This window comes from Python bivittatus, unplaced genomic scaffold (genome assembly GCF_059951505.1).
Source record: "Python bivittatus isolate LINGU-HERP-01145 unplaced genomic scaffold, Pbiv_v1 ctg000480_np1212, whole genome shotgun sequence".
Taxonomy (NCBI): domain Eukaryota; kingdom Metazoa; phylum Chordata; class Lepidosauria; order Squamata; family Pythonidae; genus Python; species Python bivittatus.
In genome coordinates this window covers 60,758,468-60,776,238 of record NW_028277075.1, presented here as the reverse complement: position 1 = coordinate 60,776,238, position 17,771 = coordinate 60,758,468, and the positions used below count along the sequence as shown (strand labels likewise).

General features: G+C 37.6%; 1 protein-coding gene across 3 annotated transcripts in view; it reads left to right on the top strand.

Annotated features, from left to right (window-relative positions):
• The window catches only part of KCNQ1 (potassium voltage-gated channel subfamily Q member 1), a 382,970-nt gene that overhangs the window by 54,482 nt on the left and 310,717 nt on the right, over positions 1–17,771 (top strand). For all 3 annotated transcript variants that reach the window (XM_025176966.2, XM_025176962.2, XM_088146049.1), the window contains exon 2: positions 7,412–7,502. In XM_025176966.2, coding sequence (XP_025032734.1) covers positions 7,412–7,502 — 91 coding nt within the window. The remainder of the gene's footprint in view (positions 1–7,411; positions 7,503–17,771) is intronic.

Below are 17,771 nucleotides of genomic sequence, written 5' to 3'. Positions count from 1 at the left end.
GAATTGAAGAGGAGGAAGATAAATGAAGCATGTTGAGGTGTTACCAGCAAGGTCAGTCTATTATTCAATATAATGAGGGTGGGGATGGGAATCGTATAGGCTGCAAGGGAAAATAGGCATGGACCATAAGCATGGTTAGGCAATGTAGATAGAAGCCAAGGAGATGGCCCATGCAGACTCCTCTTGATTGGTTCACAGCACCTAAGTGTGGGGGGCCCTTTCCTTCTTTGGAATTATATTCTGTATTCAGATTTGAGATCCATGCATAAAAGGCATGAGTTGTTCTACCTTGCTAGGATTTATTCTTTTATTTAGATAAACAATTAACTCTGGGTGGCTAACAAAGAATTTAAAATATCATAAAACCAATATAAAAACAAAATGCAATCAAAAATGATAATCATCATAATCAAGGAAGCACACAACATGCAACTTCAAAACACACATATTGGGCTCCACTAACATCCTGGCCCTAACCCCTGTGAGAAAACCCAGGTCTTCAGGGCTTTACAGAAGGCCAGTAGAATCAGGGCCATCAAGATCTCAGGGGGAAGGCTGTTCCAAAGGGCAGGCATTGCAACAAAGAAGACACATCTCCTGGGTCTCACTCTGGGACATTGTTTCAGGGAAGGGACCTAGAGCATTCACAACTTGCCATATCTTCTGGGTCTGGCTGAGAGTACTGGAGATACACAAGTAACCTGGCCCCATGCCATGTAGGGCTTTAAAGGTGATAACCAACACCTTGAATTGCACCTGGAAGGCTCCTGGAAGCTGGTACAGTTTACACAGCAGTAATATCACATGGGCAAACCTTGATGTGCCGAAAACTGTACACACCACTGCATCCTGGACCAGCTGAAGCTTCTGAATGCTTTTCAAGGACAGCCCTATGTAGAGCGCATTGCAGTAATCCAGTCAGTAAGGCATGTGTGACTCAGCAGAACCTCCTGATCCAGAAAATGGTGCAATTGGTACACAAGATGGATTTGTGCAAAGGCCCTCCTAATGCCTCCCGTCTGCCACCTACTCCTCTCCTGAAGAGGCAGTGCCTTAGTATTTTTGATGATACACAGAGGCTGAAGGTGGAGTGGGGAGTCCTTTTCTAATCACTTTCAGAAATTGCTTGTTAACTGCTTTTCACCTGTTAGGAACCTTTGGAATGACACATTTTATAGCACCAAGTAAGTCTCCTTCAATCCTTCGTGAAAGAAAAAATGAAAAGAAATCCAGTTCTGGGACATTATTTGAAGGGATTAAAGATCAAAATTGTTAAAAGTAAAAGGAAGGAATATGAAGTTGGTTTATTTGATAAATATGTTGTTATCTCTGGTAACTCTTAATAGACTTTTGCTGATCAGGACTGAAATGACAAGGTTTTAAGGATTTGTCTATAGATAAGAGATGGGATATGGGAAGAAGACATCATTTGTTGTATTTTAAGAGAAGGTGATAAGTTACTAAAATTGTTTATACTTGTGATGAAAGGGAAGTCATTTCTTTGTATATTTCTTTTCTTTTTCTTTACTATAGTCTTATTTTTTCTTTTCTATTTTTCTATTTTTTTCTTTTCTGCACTTTCTATTCTTTTTTTTATTCTTTTATTTTTCTTAGTTTACATTAGTTTTTATCTTCTTTATTGTAATGTCTAATAAAATTACAATTTAAACAAAGGATAATGGTTCAGAAGCATTTTGGACTTCATGTGGCATCTCTTTGCTAATCATTCAATCACCCTCTCTTTATTCCAGGCTTCTTCGTGAACCTGACAGGATAATCTGGCTGCTTTTAAGTAGTCATTTCATTAAAGTTAATGAGACTCTTAAAATAGCTGTATTTTTGTTCCAAGCTGGTGCAGAAGCCTGAAAAAAGGGCTTATTTAATGACTAGCAGAGAAGTGATGTGCTTGTGTAAGGTCCAAAATATTTATTCTGAATAACTGCAAAGTGTGCACATATCTAATCTCTGGATGGAACTGTCCCTTAAAGCTGCTAGTATGAGTGCAAGGCCAGATGCTTGCATTCTGTCTGTCCATCCATCCATCCATCCATCCATCCATCCATCCATCCTATGATAGTACTTTTTTTAAAACTGGGCAGACAAAAGGTGAGTGTGGAACCACATTGCTCCTTCCTCTGATAGGGCTTGAATTCATGTGCCCTGTTTCCCCCCTCTGTGACTTGAGATATGAGCCAGTGGACATTGTTACTGTTGGTGTGTGTCCCTTATTATGTATCTGCCTCTACCCTTTTTGTTTTTTGGAAAAATAGTACCTTCTTTCTTTGTTTAATCTTCCCTCAAGATGGCTATGGCATGGTCTCTGAAGAGTTCTGTCCAGTGAATTATATGTGTATTTTTCCTTCCATTTCTCTGTGTGATGGTTATGGTTACAATGAATGTATGAAAACTGGAACCCTTGCCTAAAGTCATGCTGTAACTGACCTACTCTGCATATCTACTATATGTACTGCAACATCTCCATGAACATCATCTATCTGGGGAAGGCAAAGTTTACTGCAAGGTGATAGGTATAAAGCAGAACTGAACAATAAATTAAAAGTATTACAGTTGCATTTACGTGTCAGTGTGGATGGTCATTGATTAAGAAATCCCTCAGAAAGGTATTACAATCCAGCTCTTTACAAGTTATCCTTGGTGGGATTGCTCTGGTTTGGGAAAATAACCTGCAGACCAATGCATCTAAAGCAGGCCTTCAGTTTAATGGTAATGTTCCCGAGTCATCTTCTGATAGAGGAAGGGCAGCCTAGATCATACTGTACTTACAGTAATGGTTTCATACATGTGTTAAGTCATAATGTAAACTTAATGTACGCTTACATGAAGCTTATGCTATTAATTCAGCCACAGATATTTGTAAATCTGGATGTATGGCTTAATCTTAGTGTGATGTGTGAACTCAGCTTATTCATCAAAGGTGAAAAAAAGCATGCATGGCACACTGTGCTGCTCATATTGTACATTTAGTAATGTACAATCATTAATCATAAGTTTAAAAATATCTGGGATACTGTCTGAAAGAATCAGATCCATAAACACCTTCTACCAGAGGTTATTAATAACATATCAAACATATGTGATTTCTTACTTCTTGCTTTGATAAGTATCTGATGACTCAGGGAAATGCTTCAGCAATCCAGCTGAGTTATCAGTTATAATGGTGCACAGATTTCCTAGGTGTACTTCTAGCCTCATATACAAAGAAAAATCTACATGCTGTAAGTACTGTATACTTTGATGGAGTTCATAAGTCTACATTGCATAGCATGGATTGTCAGTGGTTCCTCATCTGGCACAACTCATATTCAGAAGTCACTGACTATAGAAAGGTCTTCAATTATGTAGACCATGTCAAGCTGTGGAATGTCCTTAGGAAAATGGAAATCCCAGAACATCTTGTCGTCAGGAGAAATATACTGTATACAGAGGATAGGGAACCACACTCTGAATGAAAAATGGTGATACCAACTGTCTGTAAGTCAGCAATAGAGTGAGACAAAGCTGTGCACTTCTTCCTTATTTATTCAACCAATATGCTGAATTTCAACTGAAATAGGCTGGATTGGAAGATGAGCATGGTTTTAAAACTGGAGGAAGAAACATCAATGGCCTGTGCGGATGACACTACTCTGATAGCAGAAAATACAAAGATGTGCAGACTCTAATAATGAAAGTCAAGGAACACAGTGAAAAAACCGAGATGACTATTTAATAAAAAGATCAAAGTAATGACAACAGTACAGAAACCAGCTTTAGAGGTGACAATAAAGATATTGAAATGGTGAGTAGCTTCTGCTCTTTAGGTAAAGAAACCAACAGTCAAGAAATATGCTGCAGACTAGCACTTGGCAAGGTAGCAATGAAGGTCTTAGAAAAGCTATCTGTATACAGTACTTACAAAGATCAGAACTGTGCAATGGTTTTTCCTGTGATACTCTATGGAAGCGAAAGTTGGACTTCGAAGAAACAGGATAGAAAGAGTATTAATGCTTCTGAACTTTGGTGTTGGAGAAAACTCCTTGGAATACCATGGATAACCAAACAATAAAAACAAAAAAACCCCACATACCACCAAACAGCAAGAACAAATCAATCCAGAGACACAAATGACCATGCTCAAATTATCATATTTTGGACACATTATGTGAAGACCTAACTCCTAACTTCCCATAATGTTGGGGAAAGTGGAAGGAAAGAGAAACAGAGGACAACCTGCAGCAAGGTGGATGAACTCAATTTTAGTAGCGATGGGTGCACTGTTGAGAGACTTGAAAGACCAGACTGGAAAACATCTATCTCTGTGATTGCTAAAGAGTCGACACAAACTTGATGTGACATAATCAGTGCTGAAAAGATGTATGAAATATAAAACACTTTCACTAAATTCTCAAGCTGCAGTCAAGTGCAGATAAAACAACTGGCACTAATACCAGGAAACCCAATATTCATAATTTTTTTCTCTTCTACGTCAAACAATTACCCTCTTTTCTATTCATTGGAAATGGTTTTTATGACTCTTACTCATAGGATGAAAAGATTCAGGGTAATTTTCAAGTGGTATAAATTACATCTTTTAGAAATATGCTTAACGTTGTGATGGGATCAGCCATTTTAATTTACAATAGCGGAAGCTAAAAATGTAGCTAGTCATTTAAAATAATCCGATGTTCATTTTTTTCTCTCTGTGCGTTCATTCCACATCTATGAGCAGACTGATGATGATAATACAAATTACTGGTAATCAGGTGTACCAAAGCCATTTTAAAAAAGGATCTGCAGTCCCTTTCTCAAGAAAAAACTCTTTTGCATTTTTATATTATATAATTATAGATAGTGGATATGTTTTAATTTCTGTAGACCAGATCACCAGATATATTTCATCTGATATTTCTCTGTTTCTCTCATATACTTTTTATAATTGATAAAGGAATGTCATCAGTTTTGATGTGCTGCCATCTGGTGGTTGGATCTACTGCTTAATTCAAGATAACAGTCAGTGGCTATCTTAACAGTTGACCTTGGCTTCCAACAGAGTTTTAGCAGTTTCTTGAAGAGCAACAGCTACCAGCTTCAGACGTCTGGCTTTACTAGAATATAGCATCCATTCTTCCCACTTTTCTATAATATTTATGATCCATTAAAAAGTTTAGCACTGTTAACATGGATGGCTATGGGCACTTAAAAATACCACAGCGTGCTCTTTATTTAGAAATCATTACAATTGTATATCCTGGAATGGATCCAGGGACCTGTGAGCAGAAAGAGAAGAGCTTCTTTTCCACAAATGCTTGAACAAGAATTTGTATAAGAGTTCAAGCAGTGTTGTTCTTTGTGCAGTAGGTTTCCTTATGCAGGACACTTTCACAAACACTTGTGCAAGAATATCTCTAATGTATTTTTCTTTTTCTTACTGGAGATTAAAGAATAAAAGTGTCTGGCAATAAATAGACGTATCCAATTCAGTTCAGTTCTTTTTGTAATATACTGGCAATGTAACGTCAGTAATTGTAGAACCAGTGTGGTCAGGGGTTAACAGAGAAGACCCAGGCTCCAATCTATCTTTAGCCATAGAAATTCAATAAGTGACACTGAGCCAATCTCTCTCTCTCAGCCGACACTACCCCACAAGATTATTGTTAAGGGGGAAAAATGGAGGAGGGAGTAGTATGTATATTACCTTGAGCCCCTGGAGGAAAGGCAGAATATAAGTCTATCAGATAAATACATGCTTATATAGAATAAAATGTGATTCTCAGATGGCTGAGATTCAGAATTGTCCCAGTTGGTTGTGCAGTTATTCAGTAAATTCTGGCTCTTCGTAACTCGATAAACATAATTTCCCAGGTTTTTCTGTCAGTAACTGTTTCCTTGAGTTCTTGTAAGCTCATGCTTGTGTCACCAGTGATATTATTTATTTATGAGACTTCTATAGTTCTTCAATCCCGGCTGTCTTTAATTGGTTGCAATATAACAATATGTTATATAATCATGATAAATACTACAACATAAAATAACAAGTAAAAAAATACAATTCTGTTGTGTCATATTTCACTCAGAACACCAAAACGGAAATCTCTGAAGGCCTTCTAAAACAACCAGGTCTCACCAAGTTGTCAGAAGACATGAGGGAAGGGGCCCATCTCATTTCTGGAGACAAGCTATTCCATTGAAGCCCTGATGGAGAATGTTAGACTGTTAAATGATATGCTGTCAGAATATGGTAGTTGTATATTTCGAATTACTAGCTTCCGTTGGTTCCTGGTGCACATGTGCATCCTGTTTGTGTATCCTTTTTTAGTTTTCTTAAAAAGGATAAAGGTGCTGTGGATTTCAGGAATTCCAGTTCAGAGTTGAAAAATGGCATTTGCTTAAGCATATATCTTCCAACATGGTAAGAGTAGAAGGAAGGCAGAACTAAGGTGTAATGGACAAAGTCTTTATAGTACACTATAGTCATAGCATCTTCTAGCAAATTCTTATATATCTGGATATTTGAGATGATATTTCACAGGCTGGGAAATAGCATATGACATGCTGTAGCCAATGGAGAGCTGTAGCAATTCCCATTTTGTGCAATTAGATTTAAGGTGCAGTCCTACTTGGCCTCTAAATGTTTATCAGAATGAACTCTCTGTGTGGGCTTGTCTATACGTGCACGTGCAAAGAACTATATTTATGAAAATACAATAATAATATGTATAATCACTTTTTATTTTATTTATGTACTAAACTGGCAGATTCTTGTTTTGCAACAATTCAAATAAGATCCTTACCTTTCCCCCACCCCTTCAAATTTAGTAGAAATCAGTGTTCTTCTTGGGCAGCTTGCTTGGAACTGATGATTAGAATGGAAAGTTCTAAATTCTGCTCTGGTTTCATTTCTGGTCTTATTTGTATGACTTCAACTTCTGTCAACAGTTTTTGGGTGGGAAAATGTCATTTTTGTTGAAAGAACTAACATGCACTCAGCCTTGGCAGCTGAATTGGTAAGAGGAACACCACACACTAAGCATTTATTTATACAAGCAGTTCCTTGTACAGGTACATATATACGTGAATATTTAACTCCTTGCAAGTACTGTTTATAGGTCTATTAACTTTGTGTATCTATGGAGAACCTGAATTGGATTCTCCTGTAATACCTTGTCCAAAGTCTTTGTTGTCCAGTAAAAAAGAGGCTAAAAATTAGATGACTAAGCCCCTTCACACTCCCATACCCCACCTTCTGTTGAATGAGAACAACCTTTCTTTTTCTCCATTGCAGCTTATTACACTATTGAAGGATTGGAATTTTTATTTATTTTTTTATTTATTGTTTCTTTTCTTAAGAACAAAAAAAAAATTAACTAAATGTTTTAGTGATTTTAATTTTTCTTCTTTTCTTCCCCCCCAGTTTCCTCATAGTGCTGATCTGCCTTATATTCAGTGTGCTTTCCACGATTGATCAATATGCAGCTCTGGCCACAGGGACATTATTTTGGATGGTATGCCTATGGATATTTGCTTAAGCAATGTATAATTTGCATGTATTTTGAGGAGAGTTAAAATTGAGATACAGATATGTATTTATAGGAATGTACATATTTGGTAATGTTATTTGGATGTATTCTGCTCTGCTAAAATGCCCAAACACTGTAATATGAAGTGTAATCAGAAACTTATCAGTACACATTTTACAACACTTTCATCTTTCTTTCCTTATGGATTTGTATCTGTATGAGAGAAAAATAAGAAATGTTGGAATAACATGGAAGGAAAAAGTAGATTTGTGCAAAACCTGTAGCTCCAGAAATGGAATGTTCTGTAGAAGTCCAAATTGTTCTCTTTGTATTCTGGATTATGTTAATCTGGCCATTCCAAGGGTAGTCCAATGGTTTTCAGAAAGTTAATCCTCCAAACGATAAGCATTTTGTGATGTTTCTAAGATGATGGTCCCCAGATAAAACACTTATGTTTTGGGGACCACATCCAGAGCACACCAGCTGCAGTTTGGAGGATTAACTTCCAGAATATCATTCAGCCATACCTGTATTGGTGTGGTCTAGAAAAGAAGCATAATGTTCCAGAGAATTTTGTTTCCAGAACAGTAGGTTTTGGACATCCCTACATAGAAGGGAGTATCCTCTAGATTCCCCTACTAAGTTCCATCAATTGGGTGGGATGATTGAACAATATCAAATCTTGTATGACAATTCTCTAGGCAAGAGTTAAAAACCAGTCATATAGAGATTTTAAAAACTCTCTTAATGTTTTTAGTATTTTCATCCAGGTTAAAAATCTGTGAGAGCATGAAGCCTCAGTTGAGTTTATAGCAAATAGCTGAGAATGTGAGAATAACCTTGGAAAACAGGGGGAAGAGATGCCGCCTAGGGAACAATCAGATAAAAGAAGGAGGAACCCTCTGAGTAATGGGCAGAGAAAGAAACTTAGAAAGGACCCGCTCCAACTGATTAGGCAGTAAATAGAGACAGTGGGAGATTTGTACTTTCAGACTTGAAAGATTTTGTTAATGTAGCCTAACAATAAAGTAGAAGTAGCTCATCTGGTCGTGCTTCCTGTCTGGTTTACTTGGGAGGGCTGACAGAACCTGAGGGTGCTGTATCTGATAATAGCCTAACTATTCTGACATTAGAGTAGGATACAGAGCATGGGAGACCTTTTTTGTTACTATGAAAGGTCATGCCTTTGTCACTGTCTTACCCCATACTGTTCCAAGATTTGGAATTTCTGACTCTGCTCGGTAAGACCCCGAGCCTTTTCTCTCCTAAAAGATGTGCTCCAACTATTACTGTGTCTTTGGGCTCCCTTTTGTCATGGCTGCATGTTTGGCTTTGGGACCTTGGTGTATTCTGTGTTATGCTATGCCACTTTAAGCTACGTGATCTGATATAAATGCTCAACTTTTTAATTCAATTAACAAATAACCTTTCTGTTTTCAATTGTTCCTGTTGCAGCATTTAGGGACAATTTTTTCTGTTGCTGAAAGGTGTTCTTGAAATAATATAAACATAAAGAAGGAAGGATATCCAGTTTGGTGTAGTGGTTAAGACACCAGGCTAGAAATGGGGAGACCATGAGTTCTAGTCCTACCTTAGGCACAAAGCCAGCTGGGTGACCTTGGGCCAGTCACTTTCTCTCAGCCCTAGGAAGCAGGCAATGGCAAACCACTTCTAAAACCGTGCCAAAAAAACTGCAGGAACTTATCCAGGCAGTCGCCAGGAGTCAACCCTGACTTGATGTCACAAACAAACAAATAATAGAAGGAAGATGACAATAGTCTACAGGTCAACTCAGATCTTTAAAATATTTCTTATTTGTTGAAGACACTGAAAATGTGGCTTTTACTAATGCACTAATGTGCAAATCCTTGAAAAGAGGTGCTTGGCATGGCATGGGATTTTGTATGACGCATGTCTTTTTGCATCGGTAAAGCAGCTGCATCTTTCTCCAGGCCTATGGGGCTGCTTATAAAAATGCACGTGCTTCACTGATTCAAAAAGAGGTACAGCACTTTCACATATTCCGGTAAACTGTCAAACATCTCTTTTCAAGGATTTGCACAGTCCTATAGTTTTTGTTGTTGTGCACCAGTGTTATGCACTGATCCATACCAGTCCAATAATGCTAACTGTCACTTGACTGCTGTATCCAAGTTCAAGAGTATTCAGTAAATAAGTCCTCTGAGTTCTCCATTGTCAGAACCTGTGTCAGGTTCATGAAACGCATCTTGAGAGTAACATAAGCAGCTCTCCCCAGCTATTATGTTCCTTGCTGGTATCTCAGTAGAAGTTGCTGGCATTGCATTACCTGACTTAATTTCTTGGGGCAAGCCAGCATTTATATTTCATTTGACTTTGGGCACTTAATCCTGCAGTTGTTTCTTATGTTGGGATTTCCCCATTATATGTGTTTTAATATTTAATGTAGGCAAAACCATACCCTCTTTTTTCCAGAGAGTCAGCTTTCAGAGTTCATGTTCATATGAATAAAAGGCCCAGTTTTTATGTCTTTCAGATGCAGCTCAACAAGTTTATGGCAGTTGGTTTCCTTCTTAATTTTGTCATTTATTTATAGGGTTATTTTTACACAGATCTGATAGTGAGTAGTTTCATATAGTGAATGTACAAATACTAATTGGCTTTCATGAACAAAGGACTAATTGAGTTTCAGAGAACAGACCAGCTTTCCTAACCTGGTAATTTCCAAAAACATTGGATTAAAATTTCTAAAATTGGTGATTGAGAGTTGGAATTCTTAGAATTCTAGAATTCCAGCACAACTTGGCATTTTGTTAGAGAAAACAGTATTTGAACACTGAGGCTGGAGGCACTGAATGTTAAATGGGGTTGGGGTGTCATTTTTGGTAAGGATTTATTGGGATATAAGAATAAAAACATAAGGAAGGTAAGACCATGGAGAGCTTCAAAGATAAGGATAGATTATAATGGTCCTGGAAGGGTACTGCTAGTGCCGTTAAGGTAGCAAAGACTTGAGCTCAGATGCTGGCGATTACATGGAAATGTCTACAGTATTAATTTTCTTGGCAGCAATATGAAAGTGACTTGCCATTCCTTGTGGAATTTTTCTTTTGGTCATCCCAAACTTAACAAGAGCCCTGAGATTGCCTGGGAGCCTCCAAGTACTAATCAGGTCTGATCCTGTTTAGCTTCTTAAGATCAGCCAAGGTTGGCTAGTTTAAGTTAATTAAATTTTATGGTAAATCCAATGTCATGTAAATAGATTTCTGGACTTTTATCATTTTGTTCTCCCCTGGGCAGCTCCCTTCTCACTCGAGTTTTGGTGTCCTCCACTGGTAGACAATCTTGTAGACCAGAGGACAAGTCTGGAATTTTAAGAACTTGCCATGATGTACTTTCACAAAATGGGTTCTGTGGGAGGAGCTTGCTATTCACAAAATGGCTGTCTATTACAAAACACTCATTATTCAAAAGGCAAACTGATGATGTACTTTGCTATCCCTGAGTACTGTCATCTTTTGGGGAGCACATTTCCAAACAGTGCTGGACTGCAAACTAAGAACATAAGAACACCTATGGGCCTATTAGAACCCAGTTCAGAGGTGTCTTTGGAAGATGGTGCTAGAAACTGGTACTTTGCTTTGCAGCCTGCCATTTTTCCAGTTAACTAATTAGCAAAATAATTACCGTATTTTTCCGACTATAAGACGATACTTTTTTCTAAAATCCTTACCCTAAAAACTGAAGGGCATCTTATTCAAGGAAGTCAGCCGAGAATTGCGTGGTTCCAAACTGCCCATACTTTGTTTCTGCAGAGAGGCTTCCTCCTATTGCTAGCCTCCAATCACGAGTGAAATAGCTTGTCTCCCAAAAAGACTTCCTCCAATCACAAGCCTGATGTAACTGATGTCAGCTGATGCTGAACAAACCAATTAGAGGAAGGCTGATTGCAGAGACAAGCTATCTGCAGTTTCACTCGTGCTTGAATGTAATCAGTTATGCAAAAGAGCCTGGAAATAGAGCTGCAGAGAGACGGTTTGGACCTCCTTCCACTGAGTGTATCAGGTCAATGTTAACTAATTACTAAATAAAAATGTGTTCTGCACTATCTTTAAAATATTGATTTTTTAATTTTGGGCTGGAAAAGTGGGGGTCGTCTTGTACATGGGGGCATCTTATTGTTGGAAAAATACAGTATGCACAGATAGGAAGCCTGGTAGGGTCAGAGATTAGGGCTACCAGATTTGAGTAGCCAAATTCCAGATGGCCGCTAGATGACAGCAAAGAGATATAGACAATTTTAACTTTTTGCTACCATCTAATGGCTATTTGGAATTTGGCAACTGAGAACTGGTTGCCCTATTAGAGGCAGAAATCCAATGGTGTGTTATTACCATAAGAGCCACATTGCTTACATCTGGTGTAACCTGAGGTTTTGAGAGGGTGTAGGGAGGGAGGGGAATTGCCTTTTTTTTTTTTTAACTAATATAGTAAAATATGATATGATAAACACATATGATCTTCTGTATTGTTTTTTCCTTAAATAACACACTTGTGCTTCTTCTGGGTACTTTACTAGAAATTGGTAATAACTTGTTGAGGAAAATATTTTCCTCTGTGAGTTAGAAATATATTTTTGATAACTTCTATTTGCATGTTTTGTTTTGTTAGACCTGCATAATAATTTTTTGTCCTCTTGCTACATGACTTTAATATTTATTAAACAAATTGTGGAGAGTAACTGTTACAATTGCTGGGAATTTTCTGAGTTTGAGAAGCTTTGAATGAAAATTTCAGTCATGTCTTGAAAAAGCAAGGCTGTTTAAACTCAGTGGGAACTGTGATGCAAAGAAAATAATTGAATCATTTTCTCCATCTGGATAAGATGGAGACCAGTTGCATAAATTGTCTACCTTCTATGCTGAATGCAATCCTGCAGAGACTGTTGAAGGGAAGAGATAAATGTATAGAGATGACAATTCTTGCTATAAAGCTTATGGATATGAGAAAAATTCAAAAGTTAGTATGATTTTTTAAATAACCTATTTAACTCCAACATTGGAAAGGAAGCCTAATGACATATTTTGCTGAGGATCTGGGTGGAATTTACAGGAAGAGTTGAAGTAAGACTTGAAAGTACAAGAATGGCTGTTTATTTTTTTCCTTAACCTTGAAAATTATGGACTGTAACGTGATCACAAATATCACTGACCATAAAAGAAAAACAGGATATGCTTTAATGTTGACATCCTTGCATCCTGAACAATAAAGGCACGCATCGCAAGATTACCCTAGTATATTATCAGTAGAAGATGGATGAAAAGCTTGTTCCTTCTCAGTTTTTATATGAATTTGGTATATTGATGCCTCTTGCACTTACAGGAAAATAAGAATATCTGTGTATTCAAAGTTATACTTTTTCAAATTTTATAATACAGTTTGTAGCTTTAAAAATGCATACAAAGTACGTTTATACATACAGTGCATGTAAATAGGAATAGCATGTTCAAACTCTATTAGGAAATTACTTGGGGAATGTGCATGTTAGAGAAAATGAGCACAAAAATGCATACATAAAGATAAATGCATATAAATGTGAGCTGATTGTCATACTAATTTTTGGAAAGGCACAAATATGCAAAGGTAAGTGAAACTGAAGTTTACAGATTTAATCTGTTCTTAGGTCTGAGTGATTAAATGCAAAGCCAATATTTGCTCACTTTTTGTTCTATAAATGGAATTCTTTTGTGATAAAACAGGAACCAGGTACTTAACTGGCCTTGGAATATGAGCCCACAAATGAATCCAGAACTCTGATTTGTATTTCTACTTCCTGATTTTCAAAAAGTCAGTGCTTTAGATGTTGGAAAATCCACACTAGCAAATATAGTTTCTTTTGCATTTTAAAGGAGAAGGGTTTTATTAAAAACATTACATATCTTTAGCAGTTGAGTACTAATTTGAAAGGCAAATATAGAAGCAAAGCCATATTTAAAATAATCAAGAATGTGATGCTAAACAGCTTTGTTTCATAATTATTTTAATGGCAGAATTAAGAACACACCTTATCTCACTGACATCAGTGATGCTTAATTCAGACTAGATTGTTTTCAAAATGTTGTAGTAATGGAGTTTGATTGAGGCAAACATTTACAAGGGGTCCTTTACAAAGCAAATTAGCATGAGGGGAGTACCCCTTTTTGAAGCATAAACGTGTCTGCATCCTCCGGAAGGCTTAGTTCCTTTGAAGATTTTGCCTAACTGCCTGTGCAACTGTGTGCATGTGTAGACAACATTTCTTGTAGAATCACCAGCAAAATGAAATAGATATGAATGCACACAATTTCAGACAACCAAATAAAGTATTCACAGCAGCCAGGTGAGCCTTCTGGAGAATGTACATGCTTTAACTCTTTGGGAAAGATATTTTTCTCATATCAATCTGGTTTGCAAAGTGTCTCTTTGGAATACTTTCCACAGCCCTAATTGTGATACTTCATAAAGAGTGACATTTATTGAAAGCATTCATTGCCCTGAGATTGACAATAGGGTGCAGAATTAATTTCATACCACTAGGTGGAAGTGTGAGTGGGATTTTAGCTCTGTTTTTTTTCTTCTGGCAGTTATTCAGTCTACACAAGTGAAGGCTGTGCCTGGATTGCCATGTAGAAGGGTTATGCATGTACATTTGGCAGGTTTAAAATATTGGTGGCGATGACCCACAAAGAGAATGAGGCATATTTATGTAAAAATTGTTTTTGAAAGTTCAATATTTAAACTATGGAAAAAGTAAATTCAAAGAGGTATTCTCCCCATGAGACTATATTTTTCTTTTATTTTTATAAGCAAATGTTTTTATGGTGCCAAGACACAGCAGAATGTTGTTATCTCAGCATGCTCTAAGAAAATCCAAGCACATGATCCAAGTGGATTAAACATTCTTTTGAACAGAAGGATATGTAGTATGCCTGAAAAAGCTATTTTCTTGTAGGAATCTCATTTTGTTATCAGATTTGGTCTTAGAACTTTAAGAGTGCATGATTGTAGAGTATATATAATGTATGTTAATCAATGCAAGTGTTAGATCACTTTTCCTTCTGAAGCCTTAATTCTTGCTCGCACTGAACTGCAAAGAATAGTTCATGTTGGTTTTGAAAGGTATACAAATTTCTGCATTTCTCCTTTTTACTATCGCTTTCATTATTATCATTTTAGCCAAGATGGCTGCTTTCACTGTTCTTAAAGAAAAGCTAGGGCAGAGTCAATTTCAAAGGATACTTTAAGAGACCTTCCTACCCATGGTGCAAAATGGATGCTTTGGAGGTTATCTGAATCTTTAACTTGTTTCTACTGCCTTGTGAAATATGTGGGCAGACTTTGTCTCTATTTACCAGTGGATGAGGTGATAGTAGCGTCATAATATCCTTCCTATCTAAAATTATAAATTCTGCTATTCATTATTTTTGTTACAAAAGAGGTTTTTAATTTATTATATAAAGACAGATGGTATGGTAGGGGATAAGGTGTTGGACTGGCAGCAGGAGACCCAGGTTCGAGTCCACCCTCAGCCATGGGAGCTCACCCGGTGACTTTGGGCCAATCACTCTCTCTCAGTCCAACCCACCTTACCAGGGTTGATGTTGGGAACAATGGGAAGAAGGAGTACTAGGTATTCTTCCTTGAGATCCTGACTGAAAGCAGGATATAAATCTAGCATATTGATTTATTGATTTGATTTTGACCTAATGTTCTTCAGTAGGCTGCTTCCATAGGTTTAGTTCCAACAGTGCATTCTTCACAAGCTATTATCCTGCCCTGAGCTGCATTTGGGAATATCAAAAGCAAAGTTATACAGTAATTCCAAAACAAGATTATTCACAGTGTCACAGGGAAGAATAGTCATTAAATCAGCCCAGGAGTCAAAAGCCAAACCAGTCTGAGTCATAGGAAAGGTTCTAGACAGCAGAGACAAGAGAACACAGATCAGGGTCCAGGCAGTGAAGGATCAGTATAATCAGGCAGTCAGGATTCAAGGTAAAAGGGTAACTGACATCAGTGGCATACAAGACAGGATGGTAACTGGTTGCAGAGGTTGATAAACTCCTAGCAATGAGCTATATTCAAATAGCCAACTTTACACTAGAGGTGATAGCTATACTGTCTTACTAAGCCTGGCCTGGCTGCAAAGCTTTTCAGCCCTTCATTTCCAAGTGTTCTTCCTTGCAAGCAAACCCTTTGATGTCTTTTGACTTTTTGATATTCAGCTGCTGCTGCCTGATGTTCATCTGGCCTGGTGGCTTCATGAATCTAGATCAAGGGCCAGGTACAAGGTCCTGGACCAGAACTAATTCTGATACAGGTTTTTGTAAGGGCTTGACTCAACTGGTGAAGGTTTGGTGGGATCACCTATCTAACTTTTTCCTCTGAAGAATCATCTTCAAATGAGGTCATACCAGTAAATACTCCTTTATTGAAAATTCTTATTTATGAGAATGAATATGCAAAATGTGTAGGTTGTGTGTCTTCAGACATGGAAGAACCATGCAATTTTTTGACATTTTATTTATTCACAACAAATTCTGAGTGATATATAATTTCCCCTCTGCAACACAAATCCAAGCAAAACAAAATATCAACAAATCAAATCCATAAAATCACAATAGAAGATCCCATGAATAATTGCAATCCATTCCCTTCCCCAGTTAAAATCCATGTCATTATTCATAGAGCATGAAGATGTGGAGAAAGTCCACTCCGTTTGACCTTACTGGGCAGACACATGTTATTGGGAAAAGATAGCCTTGTAGATAATCAGGCTCTGAATCCTGCAGAGCTTTGAAGGTGACAAGTAACATAAATTGTACCTGAAAGCCAACCAGTAATCAGTGTCTCTCCTGAAGTAGCAGGGTTATATGCGCACCACAAGGTCACCACCTGTGACTACTAGAGTCACTGCATTGTGGACCAGTTGTAGATAATGAATAGTCTTCAAGAGGATCCCCATGTACACTGCTTTGCAATATCCAATTAAGAGGTAACCAACAACAAGTGACTGTGAGTAAAACTTCTTGTTTCAAGAGAGGTTATAACTGGCATAGAAGATGGAGTTGTGTGAAGGCCCTCTTGGCTGTAGTTGCCACCTGTTCCTTGAGTAGGAGCTGTAAGTCCAAGAAGCCCTCCAAGTTACGAGCTGTGGTGGAACATTGCCTCATCCAGAGCTAAAGATAGAATCTCTGTGGAGTTGGATGCCGCAAAGCCAGACCACTCCATCTTACTGGGATTGAGTCTCAACTTTTCCTCTCCATTCAGGCTCAGATTGACTCCAGGCATCTGGACAGCACTTCAACAGCTCAGAGTTGAAATGTGAAGTTGTGAATCATCAACATACTGATGATGCCTAACTCCATGTTGACAGATGACCTCACCCAGCAGTGTTATATAGTCGTTTAACAGGAGTGGGGAGACTGCACCACCCTGTAACTGAGAAGCCTAAAGTTCGATCTCTTCCCTCCATTGCTACCAACTGGAACCATCTCTTTAGGGAAGAGGAGAACTACTATGTTTATACTCAAGCTTTATGTTTTATCCATAGGTGTTGTATTAGCACTTACCCCCAGTCTAGCATAGGAGTTTGACAGTATCTCATATTTTTCTGGATACAGAACTACAACCTATATATGAGACTGGCAACTCATTAAATCAGCAAGATGATCTTAAAGTCTCCAATGATTTGAAGCATCCTACAGGTGTTCATTTTGTCCTAGGATGTTTCACTGATCGAATGATGAACTCTTAGATGGGATTGGAGAGTTGTTAGGGATATGTAATCTGCCAAGATTCATCCTGGATTTGATTCAATAATCTGAATTGATTCTGTGATTTGAAGATTAAATTCAGAGGAATGATTTGATTGAATTACCTTTGAATCAAAACTTCAGGTCAAACCTTGGCACAGCATGATTAGCTGCAAGGTGATTAATACTTCACTCTCTTCTCTGCTGCTGCTGCTGATTAATGCAGTACTTTTTACAATGGGTTGAACTTGGAATGTATATTCTAGAGTTAATAAGTTTGTTTTAATTGTGGTTTCTAACCTGCTGGTTGACTAAATTACATTTATAAGTACCTCCATTCATTTCCTGAATGTAAAGGTCTTTTTTGAGGCTTGTAAATAAAGGAATTTTAAGGCTTTTTTTCCCCTCTATAACAGTAGCATCAGAGGCATTCTAGATATACTGCAAAATCATGATCAATAGTATTGCTTGAACAAGTTCT